Source organism: Columba livia, chromosome 20 (genome assembly GCF_036013475.1).
Source record: "Columba livia isolate bColLiv1 breed racing homer chromosome 20, bColLiv1.pat.W.v2, whole genome shotgun sequence".
Lineage (NCBI taxonomy): Eukaryota > Metazoa > Chordata > Aves > Columbiformes > Columbidae > Columba > Columba livia.
The window spans coordinates 2489107-2511983 of NC_088621.1; the positions used below are offsets into that span (position 1 = coordinate 2489107).

At 41.1% G+C, this 22877-nt stretch overlaps 1 protein-coding gene across 6 annotated transcripts in view; it reads right to left on the bottom strand.

The window, feature by feature from the left end:
* The window catches only part of BRIP1 (BRCA1 interacting helicase 1), a 46882-nt gene that overhangs the window by 18724 nt on the left and 5281 nt on the right, over nucleotides 1–22877 (bottom strand). For 4 of the 6 annotated variants that reach the window (XM_021300432.2, XM_021300429.2, XM_065036272.1 and 1 more), the window contains 8 exons: nucleotides 17919–18212; nucleotides 17198–17419; nucleotides 16471–16670; nucleotides 14054–14186; nucleotides 13419–13570; nucleotides 12706–12877; nucleotides 12452–12589; nucleotides 11892–12053 (listed from right to left, as the gene is read on the bottom strand). In XM_021300432.2, the coding sequence (XP_021156107.2) occupies nucleotides 11892–12053; nucleotides 12452–12589; nucleotides 12706–12877; nucleotides 13419–13570; nucleotides 14054–14186; nucleotides 16471–16670; nucleotides 17198–17419; nucleotides 17919–18212 (1473 nt within the window). The remainder of the gene's footprint in view (nucleotides 1–11891; nucleotides 12054–12451; nucleotides 12590–12705; nucleotides 12878–13418; nucleotides 13571–14053; nucleotides 14187–16470; nucleotides 16671–17197; nucleotides 17420–17918; nucleotides 18213–22877) is intronic. The other 2 variants (XM_065036275.1, XM_065036274.1) reach the window with 1 other exon arrangement.

Sequence of the window (22877 nt, forward strand, 5' to 3'; positions counted from 1 at the left end):
ATTTTGCTTGACACCCAGACATTTGCACTGCACTAGGCTGGGATTATACCAGCCAAGAATAACTTAGTCCATTGAATTATTTAAGCAGTTGTTTGCACTCAATTAGTTTTTCATGAAAGGTTAAGCAACAGCCTGATTCACAGAAACCTCTTCGTGTTTATGGGAGGTAACCAACGTAACACAAAGAGGTATTTAAAATTCATTCTTTTGAATGACTAAGCCCATACAAAATACTAACCTATCTATTCACAAAAAACTATCTTAAGCTTCAAAATTCATTTTCTCCATTTCTAATGATAACCAGCTTCATTGAAAGAGAGTATGAATATATCTCCGCCCAATTTTTTTCATTTGTTAAGTAAAATCTACTTTCAAACCAGAATGTTAATTTCCCACTGTTAATGGGAAACTGGAGGAAAAGATCAAATATCCCTATAAATACACATGCACAGGTAATCTTTTCTTTACGTACCAAAAATAAGCCGATTTAACGCAGCATTTGAATGGAAACAGGCCACACAAAGATGCTATTCTTATCGAGGAGCGGCTACGCCTCTTTCCTACTGCACGTTTCCCCAAGTATTTATTATCATCGTGGGGCTGGGACCAGCAGCGCCAAGAAACGTTCTTTTGAGCCAGACCTGGTTTACGGGGCACTAACTCCAGATCGGTTTCTGTCTGATTTCCTTTCCCAAAGTGTCACAGAGACTCTGTAATGAAATGCGCCAGAACTGCAAACCAGAAAAATAGATATTAAAAATTATTATTCACCATTTTTCTGCCATCAGGAAACAGCATTCTATTGTGAAAGCAATAATTAAAGAATGTGGGGAACATGATAGGGTTCCGACTTTGATTGCTTTGTTGGAAGGAATATGAATACCAGGCAACAGAGAGGAATTTTAATGTGGAAAGAGTTTAGAAAAGTCCTGAAATACAAGTCGACGCTGGGAAGGAATGAGCCCAGAACGGATGCTCACCTAAGTACAGCTTCCAAAGGAAAACACCGACTCAGAACCTCTCTCCTTTTTAGCTGATGAGGAAGATTTTCTCATATGTATTCAACTGCTAGCCCTGACCACCTATTACAGCCGAAATCTCATCAAGTGTGTAAAATAAAAGTGCATATATTTAAAGCAAAAGTACTTAAATGCTTTTTAAAAGTGTTTTTTAAAAACTGAAGCTTGCACAGATAGTCATGATTCCAAAATTAAACCCAAAGTGCTGAGGCTGATGGCTGCTCAGCAGGTTATTATTACCTTCTAGAGGAAAAGCTGCAGGTTTTTTTTCGTGTCTAGAGATGGAATCCAGGGGGGCGCGAAGGGACCTTGACCTGAGTCACACATTTATTCTGACATCTTATATTTCCACGGTTATGAAGAAAGATCACACAGGCTTTTCATTTTCCTAACAGGTGGTCTGGATCACGGGGTCTTTCCTCACCACAGCTCCCAGGAGAAAGCCGCCTTCAATCGGAAATCCATATCACTACTACATGTGCTATTTCAAGAGATTTTTCACTTAGATCTCTTTTCTAATTCCTTCGCAATAGAAAATCACCTTGAAGCGTAAAACTCCAAAACAATGTAGGCGTCTGATTTTCAAGAACTTGTGTGGAAAAAGTGTCTTTTGAAGTTTAGAAGTACTGATTTTTTTCAAGAAAACATTTAAACAAACATGAAAGGAAAACAAACATTTAGGTCCAAGGTTCATGTGTTGAGATACCTCCATATGCTAGGGAATGGGGGTAAAATCTGTGCTAGTCCCCACCAGCCTGGCAGACACACTGTGGGGAAGGAAAAAAGAAGGGGAAAAAAAAAATAGATACAAGCTCCCATGCAACAACTACATAATTAAACTAAACCCCGAACATGGTGAAAAACTCTGTATTATGAACAAGATTCTGATCACCGTGTGCACACTCCAGCACAATCAAAGGTGAATAATTCATCATCATTTTCAAAGAAAAAGTATGCATCACTCCACTTGGGGGAAACACAGGGGATTTCACTGGTATGATTTTTCTTTAGGGACGATGACAAAGTGCCGCTCACCAGCAGGAAACTGAAGCACTGAACTGTGTTCCATGTGCCATAAATCAACACTGCAGCCTACAGGATGTCTCTCTGGTACCAACATACCATCAATTTTTCAATAACCTCCTTAAATAATGGAATATGTGAACGGCGACAACAGTAATGAAAAATGAAATGTTTTGCACGCCAAAAACTCTAGAATAACATGGTTAATATGTTGCTTCTACAGTTAAAGCAGCTTTTTTATATAAAACCTTTTCCCAAAAAACCCAACGTTTTACCGGAAAATTGGGATAGCCTTTGAAGTATTTAGTCTTTGAGCTCCACTGCAGCTGTTTCTAAACAACCTGGTTCAAAACAGGCTTTCTTTTGTGGTTTTAAAATTAACCAAGACAACAGCTTTCTGTGTTACAAGAACTGCTTGTACATTCACCCCAGGCTATCATTACGCTTCCACGTTCCAGCGAGAGCGCAATCCTTCATGCACAGAAAGCTCTCCAGAAAAAAAGAAAGACTTCAGAAAGTATTTAGATGGTGGTCTGGAATCAAATCCACGACTGAAATCTGCATCCTGCGCTGTTGTCCTCTTCACCAGTCAAAACCCAAGCTCCAGGAGTGGAGGAGTAACAAGTTTTAGCTTTTTGTCTTCTATTAAAAATAACAGAGAAAATATTTTTTAATTTATGGAAGGCATTTTACAACTGTAGCTATTAAATAGTTTTAAGAAATATGGATATTCCCTCAGAAATGTTGGTAATTGTTCCTCTGTTATACAGCAAAGTTTGCTGATGACACCAAGCTGGGAGGAGTGGCTGACACTGGAAGCTGTGCTGCCATCCAGAGACCTGGACAGGCTGGAGAGTTGGGCAGGGAAAAATGTAATGAAATAGAACAAGGGCAAGTGTAGAGTCTTGAATCTGGGCAGGAACAACCCCAGGTTCCAGTATCAGTTGGGGAATGACCTATTAGAGAGCAGCGTAGGGGAAAGGGACCTGGGGGTCCTGGGGACAGCAGGATGAGCATGAGCCAGCACTGGGCCCTTGTGGCCAGGAAGCCAATGGTACCTGGGGTGGGTTAGAAGGGGGTGGTCAGTAGGTCAGAGAGGTTCTCCTGCCCCTCTGCTCTGCCCTGGGGAGACCACACCTGGAATATTGTGTCCAGTTGTGGCCCCTCAGTTCCAGCAGGACAGGGAACTGCTGGAGAGAGTCCAGCGCAGGGCAACGAAGATGCTGAAGGGAGTGGAGCATCTCCCGTGTGAGGAAAGGCTGAGGGAGCTGGGGCTCTGGAGCTGGACAAGAGGAGACTGAGGGGTGACCTCATTCATGTTTACAGATACATAAAGGGTGAGTGTCAGGAGGATGGAGCCAGGCTCTTCTCGGTGACAACCAATGATAGGACAAGCGGTAATGGGTGCAAACTGGAACACAAGAGGTTCCACTTAAATTTGAGAAGAAGCTTCTTCTCATTGAGGGTGGCAGAGCCTGGCCCAGGCTGCCCAGGGGGGTTGTGGAGTCTCCTTCTCTGCAGACATTCCAACCCGCCTGGACACCTTCCTGTGTAACCTCATCTGGGTGTTCCTGCTCCATGGGGGGATTGCACTGGATGAGCTTTCCAGGTCCCTTCCAATCCCTGACATTCTGTGAAATCAGTGCATGTCAACGAACTAAGACAATTTCTCAGCAACAACCATGTATTTTATGCATCATGTTTAGCTCTGAATAGGTACTTACTTAGTGATCAATTATGATAACAGGCAACAATATCAGCTCTGATTCTTGGAGACATGTAAAACATCTCATCTGGGAAGTAGTACCACTGAACAGAAAAATCAGTACAATTCCAGACCGGAGTCAAAGAATGAAGCAAATGTTAAAACACAGTAATGCAAAGGCATAAAACTTTCTGCAATCACAACAACACAAATGATGACCCTTACCTAGGCCACTGATTTAAGAAACATGTACTTGAGTCGGCAGCAATTAAGGAGGGAACACTAAGCAATTAATCCTACGCAGCAGGAAACTATTCCATGACTTTCCTGAAAGAAAATTTTAAAGCAATCTGCTAAAGTTCACTACGTATCCAACATTTCTATAACAAATGAGAGATGAGATAGGGTTCTGTAGACAGAAGAGCATGAATGATAAGAATGAATTGGAACAGTTCTCTGTCTCCCAACTGTATACACTTGATGTACCTTCACCACACATACGATACAGTTTGAAAGAAAAGCTCTTGAGGAAAAAACCATGTTGACTGTAACTGTTATTTACTTTTGGACTCTATCACTCAGAGAGTGCAAACTTCGGGACTGTGAAAACTCATGTTCAGTGCAGTCACTACTTAAATGGTAGGAAAAATATGCAAGCAGAAAGTGTTAATTACAAACGGAAATGGGAGCATGTGTTAACTAGATACAACAATTCAGCTTGCAACACTTGACAAGTCAGAGCTCGGAAGTGAGAAACAATAATAGATTTTCAGTCTATTTTCCTGATGCTGTATGCTCAGGGTATTTAAACTAACAGCATAATAAAATATTCAACTGCACAACTCTCAGGGTGTGAAATTCACAGGCAAAACACTCATCTACCAGTATGGCATATAATTTTTTTAGACATAATACCCAATAATCTGCCACAGACTGTCGCTACGGATTCTACTTTCTCCGATGTGCAGATGCTATCAGAAAGTATCTCTGCTCTATGTAGAAAGCAAGTGCCACAGGGCACTTGAATAATTGCAAGTCCCTTGCTGGTCACCGCAGTTCAGTAAGCCACGGAAAGGGGATTTGTTCACTCTCTGCAGGCAGTAATTCAAGAAGATAAGGTAGGACCCAACCAACACCTAGAAATTTCCCCTGAGCCAACAGCACTGACCCGCCACAGCACTTGGTCACGACGGGCGCTGCGTACTCAAGGGTGACCATGTGTAAATTGTCCCATTGCACTGAGCACGATGTACAAACAGCAAACGGCTCCGCCGGCCCCACGGTTCTGCGGGTTTCCACAGAACGAGAAGTCAGAACAGTTCATTCCTTTGGAATCGCTTCACCCAAATTTCCACTCACCCAGAATATTCACCTGAGTTAACTCGCCGGTTTATTTGGTTAACACACAGTTAACAACACTGCCATTTCACGCTAGCAACTTCATAATAGAACCATATCTCATAAAAAGATCAGAATTTCCAAACGAGTGGCTTTATAGATTCTCTTATTAAGGGCAATCACTGAAAAATGTGGATTTAAAAAAGCACAGCAATGTTTCATCTCTGAAACCAAGCTCTAGCAGTAAACGGGATGATCGTGCTCCTTTCCTTGAGTGTGCAATACCAGCTCTTCCCTTGAGCTCTGACACGTCTCTGACCCCCCGATGAGCCAACGCAGTTCACAAGGCCAGAAGAAAACTAACCAGGAGGAAAAAGGAAAAATAAACATGGTGCTAGAAACTTTTCCTTTGTTCCTTTGATAGAGTCCAAATAGAGACCTGACTCAGCCGACACAAAATTCAGAGTAGCACAAGAGCCATCACAAGGAAAGGGGGAAGAACCTCCCTGTTGAGCAGCGACCTGCTGGCTCATCTCCTCTAAGGTCTTTAAGCATTATCTAACGTTTGAATTGTCTCTAATTTCCCCCAAACCAGGAAAATTATCCATAGCCGGTCATCTAAGATCCTGTCATACTCTTTAAGAAATAAAACAAATATTGCGCAACTATTCAGATTGTCAGTTATCATCCCCAAAGACAAAATTTTCTCTTTGATGCAGCCCAACTTGCTCCTTGACCCATCAGATAGAAATCGCTTTACTACGAATCTGGCAATAAGCCTTTCCTTTCAAAGAAGAAAACGCCCAGCGGGTCAGTTCAGTGTCACCAGCCCAAGCTCAGCGCCCGCAGCCACCAAAACCAACCCCAGCACCTTCCCGGGGCCACGGCGCCATCGTTACCGTGGCAAGAGACACAAAGCGTTTCTCACATTTGTTTAATTACTTTGCCATCATTTTGCTCTACTTTCATCGTTAGGCACTTGCACATAATTTGAGATAGCAAGGACGACAATTCTATTCCCTGAAGTCTTATCTTGTTTTTAGGGTTCCTTACACACTGTAATAGCACCGCTGCAGTTGTTCGGCTCAAACCAATACGGCTTCTGGAGTAAGAGAACGCTGTTCCCTTGAGAGCAGCAAGCAAACGCTCTGCAGAAAGTGAGCATCATTATTAATTTACAATTATTTCATAACTTACCCCTGATATGCCAGCCTGTTTAAAGGCCCCTTTCTTTTCACCCCAATGAACGTGATGTTGGATGTTAGCTATAGTTACAACAACTGAAAGTAGATGACACACTGAAACATTCTATTTCCTGTAGCATTTTAAAGATGGAGCAGTGTAAATAACGTTATTTAACCTTAAAATTACGCAGAAAGTTAACGTTTATGTAACCTCAAAGGAAAATTTCTGTCATAAAACATCCTCAGTGTGAACAGATCCCCACATCCTGCAAATATTTACACGCAGGGGTAAATCTCTTCCTCCAAGCAGTCTTACAGCTGTCAACAGGAATATCAAGGAGAATATTGCTTTTGATAAAGCATTTATCCCTGCATATTATACCTAAGTACACCTAGCAGTAAACGTAAGTGATCTTATAGAAGCCACCCGACACCACTAGATAATTCCTCACACACGGGTTCTGCAATCCATGCGACTGCAGCACAGAGCAACCATCTGCGGTGCAAATCACCATCTTCCTATTCAATTTCAGATTCGCCTTTTAACTGCACAAACCTAATGGTTTCCAATTTTTCCTCCATACACATTACAAGCCAAAAAGACACAGTGGAATGTTTATCTCTTATCTGGATATTGTCATTTTACTGTCTCAAACGTCTTAAAACAAGCTTTTCGCTAGGGAGGAAATCAGTCAGCATCAGACCTGGTGGGGAAACCCTGCACTTGCTCAATGTCTGCGGCTCTTACATAGTTCCAGATGTTCAGAACATTAATAATGCACTAACTCAAAACCTCTTTTTGAAACTTTAGAATGTGCAAATTGCATTAAAACCTCTTTGCCCTCATTAATGGTATTGTTACAATCCCAGTACTCTGGAAAATGTTTTTTGGCATTTGTTTAACTTGGTGATATTGCCATTTACTCATTTTAACAGCCAGTGCTCAAATCTTAATGCTTTTAATAGGCCTGGCTAAACAGACTACCATCTTTTGTAAATTTATTGAAGTCATTTATTAAATAAGTAAAAGTTGTCTGAAGGCAGCATTGTTTTTTCTTATTGATGGCAGGAAAAAAATGGGTTTCTTGTAATTTATTTACAAAAGTGTGTTTCAGGAAAGTTTTAGAAATGAAAATATTCTGTTCTTTTTTCAAGTTATGACCAATTCATTTTCTGCCACTCTGACATAGACTTCATACACATCTCAGTAAGAAAAGGGGTCTGTCTTAAACTAAGAAGAGCCAGACATTCCGAATTAATACTGAAACTGTATCCCTCCCTCAGGCTGTCATACAGAGGGGTGGCACATTTATGTCCAGGCCAGCAGACAGTGTATTCAAGGACTTGCTCTGATACCCAGTGCAGACTCGCTGCACTGTGCAACAGTCAGAGGTTAAACCGAGGTCCCTCCTGTTTATTCAAAATTACTACTGAGTAGTTATTTGAACCTGAAGATTCTCAGCCTGTTTGAAAACAGCACAAGTCAGATTTATTGTCATGCTCTGCGCTGCTCAGAGAGTTAATTAATATTAAGACCTGCTCGCCTAAAGTTGTGCGATACTGCCAAGATGGTTTGTCAATGGAAGGGTGAACAGCACTTGTCTGCAGCTTCACTGCGGCTTTGGCTGATCTTGGCCATGGAAGGGGAGCCCCAACCACCACCAGAGATGTTCCGGTCCAGACGGATCTGCTGACACCCGCTCCTGTCTGTGCTCACTGAAGAAAATCGTGCTTGGCCAAGAGAACAGGAACGTGGGATAAGACCGACCCAACTTAAACTCTGAACTCAACTGGTATGGAAAAAAGTATCCGTTTTACAGACACTTCATGAAGAGTATAGCAAACAGCTTTTTAAAGGTAGATTTAGGTAATTCTGCCACTTCTAAGGGGTTCATGAAACAGAAATAGTGACTGCTTTGCTGTTTATCTTGAAATTTTCCCCATTTGGCCAAGATAGTTCCCTCTACAAAACAATTAAATCCAGTATAATGCAAAATACACAGCAACACTGTGCAACTATGGAGTAAAGCTGCCAGTTGACCTCAAAAGTTAAAGCTCTTTCAAGGACAACAGATACAAAAGAAATACAGTTAGCAGATGCAAATTAACCAGCAATGCCTCATAGGAAAAAACAAAACCAAAACACCACACACACAAAAAACCAAACCACCAACATTAACACTATTGTCCTAAGCTTATTTTGTAAAAAAGCTACTAAAGAAAGGTCACTTAATTCATCATGATGGATTAGCACTAAAATTTATAACCATTAGCATTTTTCTCCTTGCTGGATACCTTGACTTTGATATGACACATATTGAATGAATCATCTAAGACGCAGGCACCAGGCAAGATATATCTTAATGCAGACAGGTCGGCGACATGAACCCTAATGGTCCTTATCTTAATCTTGTTTAAAAGCATCTTAGATTTCTGAGTAATCTTTTCACCTTCTGATATTCTCTTTTATAGAGCGTTTTTGCTGGAGTTGCTACTGATTTTCACATAAATGCATTTTTGTTGCATAGTATCACCAGCGAGGTTTGCAATTTAGTAAATGTTAAGATTAAGCTTATTTTTAAAAAGTCAATGTGCCAGAACTCCGATAATGACAACAAAAATTTGCATGTTATTGTAAATTATCCCATTCATGAAACAGGGCTTCACAGCCGTTCATACCATAAACAGACACCTATCCAACGTGGAGACAAGTATCTGATGCATAGTTGTCTCCTCATCCATGTATTTTCCTCCATTACTTTATTAACCTCGGATATTTGCTATATGCAGTTTTTAAACAGTCTGTCTTCAACGAAAATATGTTCATTCAAATACCTGATTAAGATAAAGGCAAGTTTCTCTACTATTGCTTTTTCATATTCACACCTAGTAATTCCAAATCACACAGAGATAACCAGGTGGCAGAATTTTCCCACAAAACTGCACTGAGCTCCTTCTGCTACAGCTGCTTTGATTAAAAACCAAACCACAAACCAGGGGACGGAGGGGCACAGAGGAAGATAACAGCCTGCGTGGGTGCTGGCGCCGGGGTCCCAGCATCCTTCATCACAACCTATATCAGGCGGAGTTTGCAAGTTCTGCTTCCTGAGGCAGGTGCAACACCTTCAATTCATATTCAATGTATTCCTCAATGATTTGGATGAGGGAATAGAGTGTACTGTCAGCAAGTTAGCTGATGACACCAAGCTGGGAGGAGTTGCTGACACTCCTCCAAAGGGTGAGTGTCATGAGGATGGAGCCAGGCTCTTCTCAGTGACAACCAATGACAGGACAAGGGGTAATGGGCTCAAACTGGAACACAAGAGGTTCCACTTGAATTTGAGAAGAAACTTCTTCTCAGTGAGGGTGGCAGAGCCTGGCCCAGGCTGCCCAGGGGGGTTGTGGAGTCTCCTTCTGTGCAGACATTCCAACCCGCCTGGACACCTTCCTGTGTAACCTCATCTGGGTGTTCCTGCTCCATGGGGGGATTGCACTGGATGAGCTTTCCAGGGCCCTTCCAATCCCTGATACTCTATGATTCTGTGATTCTTCTTATTCTCATAGACTGAGGCCCAAAAATGTTCGTTTACTCTTCTTACAACAAAAAGAATATACACCTGTATTCTATTAAAGTGAAACTAGTCTATGAAATTCAAGATGAACTGGAGTGAATGAATGTGCAGTGATGCAACTTCCATCTCTAGCACTCTTCTTGTATATAAACAAGGAAAGCAACATAGACTTTGCTAGCTGAACTAAGTGAATAATAGGCTTTGCAGAAAAATAAAATTAACTCTGTTTACCAAGCAAATAATTAGCGATTTGCAAAACAAGATGAGCCCTCAAAAAATCTGCTTAACTCATAACAGTTAATTTAGTGAGGTACATGACCACATATATTAATCAGATCTTGAATTATTTCTTGAAGAGTTGCAGTTTTTTAAAAAGACCTAGCAATTCCCCCATGAAAATCTCTGAAAATCAGTTTTGAAATGCAAATGTGCAGGTAAGCAACATTCTGTATGATGGTGAAAGAAAAAGACCTTGTTTTCCCTGTACTAATATGCTTATGCTTACATTATTCTGTGTTTTCAACATATTAATCTCAGACATAAAGGCAACCCAGCCCAGAATAAAAGAAGCCGAATGAAAAAGGGCATCCATAGAAACATATTGGGAATGTGATTTTAAAATATCACGCTTCAATTGTCTGCAATTTCTATTTATCAATACTTTCACTGGGAGGGTGGAAGTGTTCCCGCAAAGGAAAAAACCACCCGACATGTTGAGCTGAGTGACCTTTCAGCAAAGCAGAAGGGCAGCGAGGGGGAAGGGGCCCAGGGCTGCCCAGCAACCTCCTGCTTTATTAAATGTCATTACAAAGTCTCTCGATACTTTCAATTCGGATTACTATTCTCATAAAAACAGAAATGTTTGTCAGGTCTGTATACGTAAGATCGACCATCACGTACTGTTCAACATTATACACTGTAGCAAAAGGATAACCATGATAGTGGAAATTGAAATATGCTCCCATTTCAATTCTTAAATAAACTGAAGGCAAGATTTATTTCCAGATTGTTAACTTTGCATATAAGTGCAGAGCTTTGTGAGACGGGTTATATAAATCTGTAGGCAGTATTCTGCTTTTTTCAGTGATTGTATATTACCCGGTCTAATGTGGTCACCTAATGGTTACTGTCAGTAATTGCACTGACGACTGTGATTCTTTACACACACTCAGTGAAGACAAAACCCTCTGACTTTGCAGCCTTTTCTGTTAAATAATAAAACTAACGTGAACGTCTTGTAAAAAAGAAGAAATACAGTTTATTTCATTTTTTCAAGTATTCTCTGTTAAGGAACCTTAGAGACCAGCCAAATGGTCTGAAGCTTTGATTTCTATTTACTGGGCTTTTTGTTAATTTGGCAGGATTTGTTTTGCTTTTTGAGAGGTTTTTGTTTTGTTGAGAGGATGTTTTAAAATCATAAATGATGGTTTAAAATGAAAAAGCCACACCCTTGCAAGCATCACAAGAAAAATGGGCATGAATTACAGAATGATATTGTAGGTTTATATTCCTGTTCCTCAGAGCTGACCATAAATAACAATAAGAGCTAATAGAGCAGAAAGCAGAACTACTGTGAGGTACAGATTAACCATAATTAGATATCTGTTGACAATGAAATTAGATATTACATAGGTTGAAATTGAGAAATTTGATTCCTTTCAGCCGATGCCAGTGGGCAATTCCCACCTGACTGGGAAAAACACACTAGAATGTCCAGGGCAGTGAAATGGAAAGGGAAACAAGGAAAGAAGAAATTAACTGTATGAATAGTGCGCTCAAACAGAACACAAAGAACATGCAAAGGCATTCTTGCTGCCGAGTTCTACACATAAAGTTTATTTCATTAGGAGTAGGAGACTCCACAACCTCCCTGGGCAGTAGTTTCCCAACACTTGGCAAAGATGATGGAGAGTGGTCCAGCACAATGTGTTATCACATTTATTTTGTAAACATTTATATATGTTGATGTGAGCGCAACAGATTATACAGTCCATTTTGAAGTAGAGCGTGTGCAGTTTTAAAGGACAAATATGAATGAAGATTTCCTTACTTTATAGGATGGCAAAAAGCAGAGAATTCCTTGGCCGACGGTCTGACAGACGGACAGCAGGAGAGCTCCCACCTCATCCTGGAACTCAAAGGTCTCCGTGTGCTGGAACGTTGCGCACAACTTCCGCCGGTTCGGGCCCGCTCCCACGGTGCCAACCCAAACCTGGCGTATTTCACGGGAAAAAAGTTCATTCTAAATAGGCAATGCAAACTGGATTAAATGATGTCAAACAATGGAATGTTATGTGTGAGAGAAAATACTCAGATATTTCTAAACAAATTAATTTCAGTACTTAAAAAGAGGAGAGAAAGTGCACTAACTGATAGAAGGTGGCTATTACCAAATAGTGTGACTTTTCTAGGGGAGTACGTGCCTAAAAATTGCCCCTTTTTTCATTTGAAATTACTGTACAATCACATCAATCCAAGCAATAGTCCATTCTGTACATTTCTCTTTACTTATGGAATGGGTTTGTAATGGTTTTTATTTACCAGTCATTCTTTCTTTTACAATAGTAAGCATGACACCTCCAGAGAGGCAACAACACTGCGAAAGTTCACCTGTGAGTTCCGAATAATGTGATTTGCCTCCAACTGAATAGAAAACTTCACACCAAGTTCCGAAGAAAATGAATCCATTGGGGAGAGTGTCCCAGATGTCAGAACAATTGTTCTAACATCACTTAAGTCTGAAAATGCCTACGTTGGAGAAAGAAAAGAAGAAACTCAGACAACCAATACGATCGCTGTAAGATCTTTTATGTACTTGTTATCACTCAAATGACTTCAGGTCTCCTATTTGACGCTCAACTTACCACAGCAGGATTCAAGCACCAAAAATTAAGCACGTGGACCATGGTTTTCTGCCGCAAATTCCTTTTATGCCTGGGCCTTGTAACCAAGGCGCTTGTCTCTGAAACATCAGGCTGGTTTTCATTCATCCAGGCATAGGTTTGCTGTAGAGCAACTCTGTAGTCATCTGCATACCTACATAGGGACATAGAAATATCGATAAACACTACAATTAAGCAATCAAACTTTAAGTGTTAAGATCATACAAGGCAAAGACAGTGTTGCTACAATGCATTTACAATTTAAGTATTCAAAAAATAACGTTTCATTGGGTTTTTTTTCTGAAAGTATAAAATTACAATAATTAATCTTCAACAACAAGGTTTGAATTTGAAATTTTTAGTAACTGCTGGCATTAGTAGTCAAGATAGCAAGACAGACAAATGATAAGTGCTATGCAGAAAAACAAAACCCATGCATATTTAACTTGGCAAGAAACTGTACACCTAACCTTCAAATAAACTTCTTCAATATTTGAACTCCTTTGGGAACGAATAAAAAAAGGTAGTATTTAAATTCTTCCCACATAAATAGATTTTCCAAAGCTTTTGGAAATGTTAGTTTTGCTCAGAAGCCAGACACCACAACCGAGGTGTCGCACAAATGAAAGAGGCAGTTTGGCAAAGCAGCTGAATTAAAAACCACCACATAGCTCAGGCTATATATTTGCACTGACCTGCTATTATCTTTAAAAAGAAATAAAAGCACCATGAATAACCCTTTCAGCACAATCTGAGTGGCAGGGCTCACAACTGGTATCTCAATAAGTTCCTCTCTACCAAGCACTGATATTTTTTCTTCTTTTTCCAGAACAGTAGCAAGATGTTTCTGCAAGAGGAAACAAATTGCACAGAAACAACATCCTAAGTAAGTATCAAAACCAAGCTAATACAAAATCACCAGCACAGTCTGAAAAGTTCACCTGATACACCTACAAAGTCAAACTGAAGACAGAATTGGAAAGGAAAAGTAACACTTCTAACATATTTGGCTTACATAGAGAGATAAGCTTGAAAATAGTGTAAATACATTTCAACAGTCAATAAAAATGCAGATGGATAGAACAGACAAAACTATCAGTGACTCGATGGTTCAATGGTACACAAGGAGTTAGACCCTTTAAAACCTCGATTCTCCACAAATTCCAGTAGCCCAAACCCTGCTGGTTTTCATCAGGTATCATTTTCAGACAGCTTTTCAGCATTGCAGTAAACTAAAAGATCTGTTAGCATTTATCTTATGTACATTTTAAGATGTTTTAACACAAATATTATGCGCTCCGGTACTCATTTATATAGCATACAACATTACCTGTAAAATGGGAAAAGTAATACCAGTGATTCCCATTTGGTGTAAAATAGGGAGCATTTCTTTTCCACTCCAAACCTTACAGGAGGTTTCATATCCTCTTTCTACCAGTTGACTAGAGCTCTGCCGTAACCAGCTGTAAAACAGAGAAATCAGAAATAATTTCACCATTAACTTTGGAGATTCAGAGATGCTTTGCAGGTACAAAATAAAAGAGACCTCAAAAACTACACCAGACTTCTATGACGATGAGGAATGTTACTACATGCAAGTAGAAAGATTCTGCTCTTCCTTCTGCCAGTTTTTCACTGTTGAACCAACTTTTCCATAACTGCTCCTGATGCAGCCCATTGAAGTGAGAGGAAAACTTGTCCCTATACATCCATATTTTATCATCATATAATATCTTCACAATAAAGAAAAAGGATTAAAATAGAATCTCTTTCTCTGACATAACATGTCAGGTTTATTTAAGAAATATTTCTGCTGTATCACAGAATCCCAGAATGTCAGGGATTGGAAGGCACCTCGAAAGCTCATCCAGTGCAATCCCCCCATGGAGCAGGAACACCCAGATGAGGTTACACAGGAAGGTGTCCAGGCGGGTTGGAATGTCTGCACAGAAGGAGACTCCACAACCCCCTGGGCAGCCTGGGCCAGGCTCTGCCACCCTCACTGAGAAGAAGTTTCTTCTCAAATTCGAGTGGAACCTTTTGTGTTCCAGTTTGCACCCATTACCCCTTGTCCTATCATTGGTTGTCACCGAGAAGAGCCTGGCTCCATCCTCCTGACACTCACCCTTTAGATATCTGTAAACATGAATGAGGTCACCGCTCAGTCTCCTCTTGTCCAGCTCCAGAGCCCCAGCTCCCTCAGCCTTTCCTCACACGGGAGATGCTCCACTCCCTTCAGCATCTTTGTTGCCCTGCGCTGGACTCTCTCCAGCAGTTCCCTGTCCTGCTGGAACTGAGGGGCCACAACTGGACACAATATTCCAGGTGTGGTCTCACCAGGGCAGAGCAGAGGGGCAGGAGAACCTCTCTGACCTACTGACCACCCCCTTCTAATCCACCCCAGGTACCATTGGCTTCCTGGCCACAAGGGCCCAGTGCTGGCTCATGGTCATCCTGCTGTCCACCAGGTCCCCCAGGTCCCTTTCCCCTATGCTGCTCTCTAATAGGTCATATGTATAATGCAAAACGTGATAGGACTTTCTGAAAGCATGACCTAAACATGCACATCATCTCATTTGTGGCAGAGCGAAAATTTTCTCTAACTGAACGCGTCCTCCATCGTCCCTGCAGAGTTATAAGCCCTTCCCTGCACCTGGCAAATCGGGCGGGCTGCCCCGCTCGGGAAATGCCGGAGCTGTCTGTTCCATCACCCGGCTGCCGGCATCAGAACGACAGCTGTCATTCCTGCAACCGCTCAAAACATCTACCTGTAAAACCAGCTCATCAGCAGAAACTAGAGCTACAAGGCTTAGGGACTGTTTCAGTTCCAGATTTCCTGTCCTGTTTGTGTAACCTCATCTGGGTGTTCCTGTTCCATGGGGGGATTGGACTGGATGAGCTTTTGAGGTCCCTTCCAATCCCTGACACTCTGTGATTCTGAGTAAGCATAAATAAAATCAGCTTGATTCCCAGAAAGGTATCTATGACTTTTGAAGTGAAAATTGGTGCATGCAACATTTTCAGGAAGACTTAACAAATGTTACAAACATGCCTTCAATTTGAGAAAGTATATTTGCTCCTTCCCTCCCAATCAGAAAAATCCCATTGTCGATACATCCTCCTCCATCGCACACAGAACTCTGTCCCACTAAATCTGCACCTCATGAGAAAAGCTCGCCAGGATCCTTCTACTGACATGTCTTCAAATTCCTCCAAAGGGTCATTTTAGCACCTCTATGGTACTAAGCCCATGCTTAAGTGCTTTCTGGAATGAGGGCCCGGGATCTTTATAGCTGAAATTAGATTTTTCTAATTATCCATGCGTTTGGCAAAGCCATGTCACTATGCAACAGCGTTTTACCGATTACTGGCTATTTACACCCAGTCTTGTGCTTTCCAACAACTGCTTTTCTGCTGTTGGCTGATTTGCCAAGACAATCAACCTTAGTTTTTCTGATAAGGTTAAAAAGCTTGAGGCAATCAAACCTCTAGCCATGCTGCTCTCATATTTTACTAAAATTTAACATTTGAAGTATCCAAAGTAGGAGAATTAGATTCCTCAAAAAAGAAACCCCTCTGGATTCCTCAACTGAAGAAAGAACCAGTGACTGCACAGTTTGAAGTAGATGGCTGTTGCATTTTATCTGATGCAACGTAGTAACCAAAAAATTGCATCAGCAAAAGGAATCTTGATGTAATTTAAAAAAATATGAGTTGATAAAATGGAATAATAAAGAGTTGCCTTACTTTGTCAAAGAGCAGCACACAGCCCGGAGGGGCCCATGGTCCATCTGCCTGATGTTGTTATTGACCATGAAATCAAGCTCTTCTTGAGCAGCTCTCAGTTGATTTTCTGTAACTCCGTAGCTCACTGACTCCCGAGCAGAGTCCTCAATATTATGGGCTTCGTCTAAAATGACTACGTGGCCTTTCAGGTTAATATCCATCTAAAAAAGAAAATTATTATCCCCGTAAAACAAAGTGAAAGACGGTAACATGAAAAAGCAACTAACAGGATCCTGTTAAAAAGTGTGTAGTTTGCATCACAGTGTAAGCAATGGCTTTTTGATACAATTTCTATAACCTAGAAAATAACCAGGGGGTTTGGGGCAGGGAGGCGGGGAAAGCCTTATCTCAGCCTGAATGAATATAAACTGAACCTACTATACTCTCCATAAACCAAACAACTGTGATGTTTGCAAAGGTTTCATTTCCACTGACTGAAAAGACACACGCGGCTGATCTGCCAGAGTATGACACCAGTGGAAGTGCTACCTGGATTACAGAAATACTCATTTTGGGGGTGGGGGACAGGGCTCAAGAAGAGAGAAAAAACAATTATTTAACCCAGGAGTTATTCTGTAGATAATATTTTGGATATAAATTGGATTTCAGTGGACTGTAGCCACTGAACATTATGTTTCTATCTTCCCCTTAACTTCAGTTATTGTAATCTTCTCACAAACATACTTACACTCTCCCGTATCTGCGGGTCCAGGAGATAATTATAAGGACAAAACACAATATCTGCGCCCACCATGAGTTCTCTGGCTGCAAAATATGGACAAGCACGAAGCTTCTTTCCCAGGTGCACGAGATCTTCAATGTCCCAGGCCTGGGACATGTTGTGTGCAGACTGCAGGCCATGGTGCTCGCTGACTTTATGAACACCGTGATAGTAAAGACAGGACTTGCCCTAAAAGCAAATGCACACAGATAGTTAGTGGTTACAAAAAATAATGAAAGACAAGCAAACCTAAATTGTCCAAGTTGTTACGTGCATTTGACTTCATTTCCTGGGAGCATTTCTAACAGCTACTTTTTATGTCAGACAATCACGAAAACCACATCATGTCAGAAAGAAAACAGGCAAATCCATGTTCCAAAAAGGTACATGGGTAAAGGACACTTCTTCCTTCTCCCAAAAAGACAACCAAAGACATTTAAGTCTTAGTAAGAACATTAACCAAGCATTCATAAATGTAATACTGTTCCTATCATTGTATATTTTTTCAGAATTGATACCATGTATCAACATTTTCTAACAATTAATATTTAATTTAAACCAAATTTCTAGAGGCATTTAACCAACATAGTATAAAGAAATCAAAAATGTTGATCATTGCAACCGTTCAACTACCCTCCAGTTTAATATGTTTAAATGAATGCTCCTTTTCTGAAACAAAATTACTCACATGTTTTCCTTCCAGCAATTCTACACACATTTCATTCCTGTTACTACCACTATTAGATACCACTGGGTGAATACAGGTGTAATCCCGGCTAGAAAGAATTGTCATGGGGACACTGGAATACGCTGTTCTCTTCAACTCTCTAGTAATCTGGGATATTTGCTTGTGTGTGCGCGTTCCAAAATATATTTTAGGAATGAACGACTGATCTCCACTTTCTTTCTTCTTTGTGTTACTAGTATCTTTATTAGTTTCTTTTCCAGAAGAACAGGAACATTCAGTGCAAGGACCTGAAGACTGCAATCCAAAACAAAAAAAGATTAATAAAATCCCATGGTAAGACGAACGTGCTAAATCTGCTTACGGTCTACTTAGAAAATGCCCTCTAGGATAGCTCGAGAGAGCCTGTTAGATCACCAGGCTGGCCTACCAAACTACAAAAAGTTTAAAAATGTAGAAGCATACACACCATGACCTCGTGCCTGAAAATCTTAAACTTCCAGCAATCAGCAGATACAACTTTATCATAACTCAATCACAGAAAGAATTATTATCCCAGTGAAGTATTTACACATGTGAGTAATGCAAATAAAAGTCTCGCATTTAAGCTTCAGCATAAGGACACTCCCGTTAAAGACCAAGAAGCGTCCAGCACCTTCAGTGAAGAAACCTTGAGATCAGACTCTCAAATTAAAATAAGTAAATTTTTCCTTAGAGCAAGCAGAAGGAATCTGGACAGTTTAAAGAAATCTGATTGCAGATAAAACAGATTCCATCATATACTCTCCATTAGAACAATACCTGCCATGCCATTGTATCATGGGCCACCTAGTAACCACGAAAATACAAGACAAACTAGGGAATAATTCTAAACAGAACCTAATTCTGTAAAATATTTTTAAAAGCCAATCTTTTTCTTCTTGAGAAGCAACATCTTTCATAATGTAAAATACTGGAACAACTGTCGTGAGATTGTAATAATTAGTGTGAAAACACACACAGAAAACAAAATAACTCATGAGTAACCATGCCCACACACACCTCCCATAAAAAATAATGAATTCTTCTAGCGTAAGAGAGTTCGTATTTGGTTTTCAGGTGACAGTGCAAGTAACAACATGTAGTTGCCCACTCAAATACTCCTCCTTCCCCTTTTAATTGTCATCAGTAAGATTATCCATGATAAACAAAGGCTAAGTCACGCCGTGTGTTACACCACAGTTGTGGGGATCAGGCTGTCTTGCAGCCTCCGCCCTGGGGAAAAGCAAGTTCGTGTTACCCTCAGTCCTACTCAGCCTTGTCCGCCATTAAATATTACAATACGTGCTGGAACGGCAGCGAACGTAACCCTGCTGGAGCTGTCACTCACGGGGATAAAAGGTTCACTGATGTGCCAAATAAACAGGCCCTCCAAGCAGATGAAGTTACACCCATGCTGGAATTGTTACATTCCCCTCTCAAGTTGCCAGTACCAGCAGATTTCATTACGGTGTGCTGCCACATTAAATAGCCCGTTCCAAATATCCTGCCTTCTCTATTGAATCATTACTTATTCACCGAAAGGATGAAAAGAAGAGTTATGAATGGGGCTCTTGTCAACGGCGAAGCAGGAAACAGCTGACATATGGTATATGTTACATATGTGGCAATGCTGGGTTTGTACTCACACAGAAAACTGCAATGCAAATTGTACCTTGATATTTCTATCGTCCATAGTCTATTACGCTATTTGAAATAATGACAACCACTTGACCATACCAACAATTAATATAACTGAAGCAGTTACTGTGTAGGGCCTTTAAGAACATTTTCATCTTTGAATTTTAAGTCAGATCATATTTTCAGAGGTAAAAAGAATACCCAGAATTGCAAGATGGTGCCATATCAGTAAAACTTCACTGCTAATGCTAAGCCTCATAAAAGTAAGAGAAAAATACTAGGACCAATCAGGCAGCTATTTTGCAGAAGTGCAGTGCAAATAAATATACACATAAACAAACAGAAGGCTGTTCTATGATGGATCTTTTTTATGGAAATAATTAAAAGAGTATGGTGCACTGCTGGACCTCATCCTCACTAACAAGGAGGGTCTGGTTGAAGGGGTAAAGGTTGAGGGCTGCCTTGGTTGCAGCGACCATGAGATGGTGGAGTTCAAGATCTCATGTGGCAGGAGCAGGATAGCAAGCACAATTGCAACCCTGGATTTCAGCAGGGCAAACTTTGGCCTTTTCAGGCAATTGCTGAGGGAAATCCCATGGTCAAGGCTGCTTGAGGGTAAAGGGGCCCAAGATAGTTGGTTAGTGTTCAGGGACTGTTTCTACCGGGCACAAGATCAGAGCATCCCGACACGCAGGAAGTCAAGGAAGGGAGCCAGGAGACCTGCGTGGTTAAACAGGGAACTGTGCTGCCATCCAGAGACCTGGACAGGCTGGAGAGTTGGGCGGGGAAAAATGTAATGAAATAGAACAAGGGCAAGTGTAGAGTCTTGAATCTGGGCAGGAACAACCCCAGGTTCCAGTATCAGTTGGGGAATGACCTATTAGAGAGCAGCGTAGGGGAAAGGGACCTGGGGGTCCTGGGGACAGCAGGATGACCATGAGCCAGCACTGGGCCCTTGTGGCCAGGAAGGCCAGTGGTACCTGGGGTGGGTTAGAAGGGGGGTGGTCAGTAGGTCAGAGAGGTTCTCCTGCCCCTCTATTCTGCCCTGGGGAGACCACACCTGGAATATTGTGTCCAGTTGTGGCCCCTCAGTTCCAGCAGGACAGGGAACTGCTGGAGAGAGTCCAGCGCAGGGCAACAAAGATGCTGAAGGGAGTGGAGCATCTCCCGTGTGAGGAAAGGCTGAGGGAGCTGGGGCTCTGGAGCTGGACAAGAGGAGACTGAGGGGTGACTCATTCATGGGGATCAATATGGAAAGGGGGAGTGTCAGGAAGATGGAGCCAGGCTGCTTTTATGAAAAACCAAACTACTCTAATTGTATATTTCTATAAAAAGAATTTCTTCTCAAGATCACACAGTGAAATCTAATGTGCTGTTAATCTCCCATTACTACAGCACAAGCAAAGTGGTAACTCCAGTATGGAGTTTATTAAGGAATCAGAGGAGGCTGAGTAGAAATAATTAAGATAATGGAAAACTATTTTGTAATACCCTCTAGCTTCAGAACAAGTCTGGTTTCAGCTGTTTCAATCTGGGATAGAGATTATCATTTGGGAGAGGGAAAAAAAAAAAGGATACTTCTCTACTTTCTGCAGTGTTTAATCAGAAGCATCCAGTAACAGATGCTGTCAGAGATCAGACACCAGACTATATGGACCTTAGGCTAATCCAGCTTGTTTTTACTTCTGTCAGAGGGTAGATAAAACAGCCTATCACATCAATATTTATACGGCAAAAATGTGAAAGTCTGATTTAAAGAAGAATAATCAAGTCCACCAACCTGTCTTACCTGTAAACCAGAGCTAAACAAACACTGAGGCTATGATCTTTGAAACACAAAGAGATAAGAGTTCTTCATGTCTTCATCTACATTTCCCGGTTACAAAGCCACCTAAATGATACAGCGGTGAATACCTCTTGTGTGAAATATCACACAAGCAAATCTAGTGAGATATCGGCAGTGACATTACCAGAGCTTTTCAACTATTCCTTTATGAGCCCTCAAAAAGCACCGTATTCTGCTGCTGCTGCAGCCTCTTGATTAAAGTACACAAAGCAGCTGTTTATCCTCTCCCAGTCACCAGCAGGTGAACCCGGTTCAATATTTATCATAGGCTTTCACAGATCACTGCTAACCAAGCAAACGTTTTAATTAAGCTGGAACTTGCTTCAAAGAGCTCATTCAAAATGTCAATCAGCGGGAAAAGGATCAGATACGGTGTCAGGTGAGAGCATGTAATACAAATCCACAACTTTCTTCATCCCATCGTGGTAAATTAGCCTATTCTGGAGTCCAGACCCTGATTGTAACAGGCTGCCAGTCTCCTGGAATGTGTAACAGAAGTCACTCAAACTCCATTGTGAAGGTTGTAAGCAATATGTTAAACTGCAATGGGCTAGCACATTAAGACAGATTCTTTTCACAGTTGTTTTTTGATACCCCAAGTGTTTGTTACACTACTCTCCATTTACTGTTTACTTTTTTTAACTTGTATAAATGGGGATTCCTTAACCCAGCTGCCCCAGTTTCTCAGACCGTAGGCTTTGACAGAAGTAATCAAGAAAGTACCAGGAGGGTATAATTTCTCAGCTAAACTCACACTAGAACTGCCCTCTCTTGCAAGAATTAACAGCAGAGGGACAGAAACAGATCCCCAGGCTCTGGGCTGAAAGCAGCTCCGAGCAGACAGGGCAGCAGATCCTCACCCACTCATCTACAGGTCTTGCTCTGATGCAGCAATGCTGGGCAGCACCTCTCGTGCTCTTACAACAGCCAGCCCATTCCCTCTCTGTTGGGCTATAAAAAGGACCTGACAAGAAATTAAATTTGCTTTAAGCACAGGATTGACTACAGCAAAACACAAGTTATAAAAAGGCAAAGTTATCTCACTGGTTGAGAAAATATTTTGATTGTGTTATTGTATTATCCTAAATATAGAGTCCCATTATGATAAGAGCGTTGAGCATAACCTCAGCTGACTTTATTTCATAAGCTACACTAGAAAAGCATTTTTATGCCTAACAGCTTACGCTGTGATGCTCCCTGTGTCTTAAAGTTCATGTAGTTAGGCCACAGAACTACCAACGATAAATAAGACCGACCTTTCTGCAACTCCTTCTTGATACCAGACAAGATCTCAGTCTGCTGAAGTAAAAGGTAATCATAGGAAAATAATACCTTATTCTTTCATTCTTAAAAAGAAATTTTGACAGAAATAAACACTTTTATTCCTTCTTAGGTTACTTCTTTCTAAAGGTAAACAGTAAACTGGTAAACAGTAGTGTTTACACTTTGAACCCAAG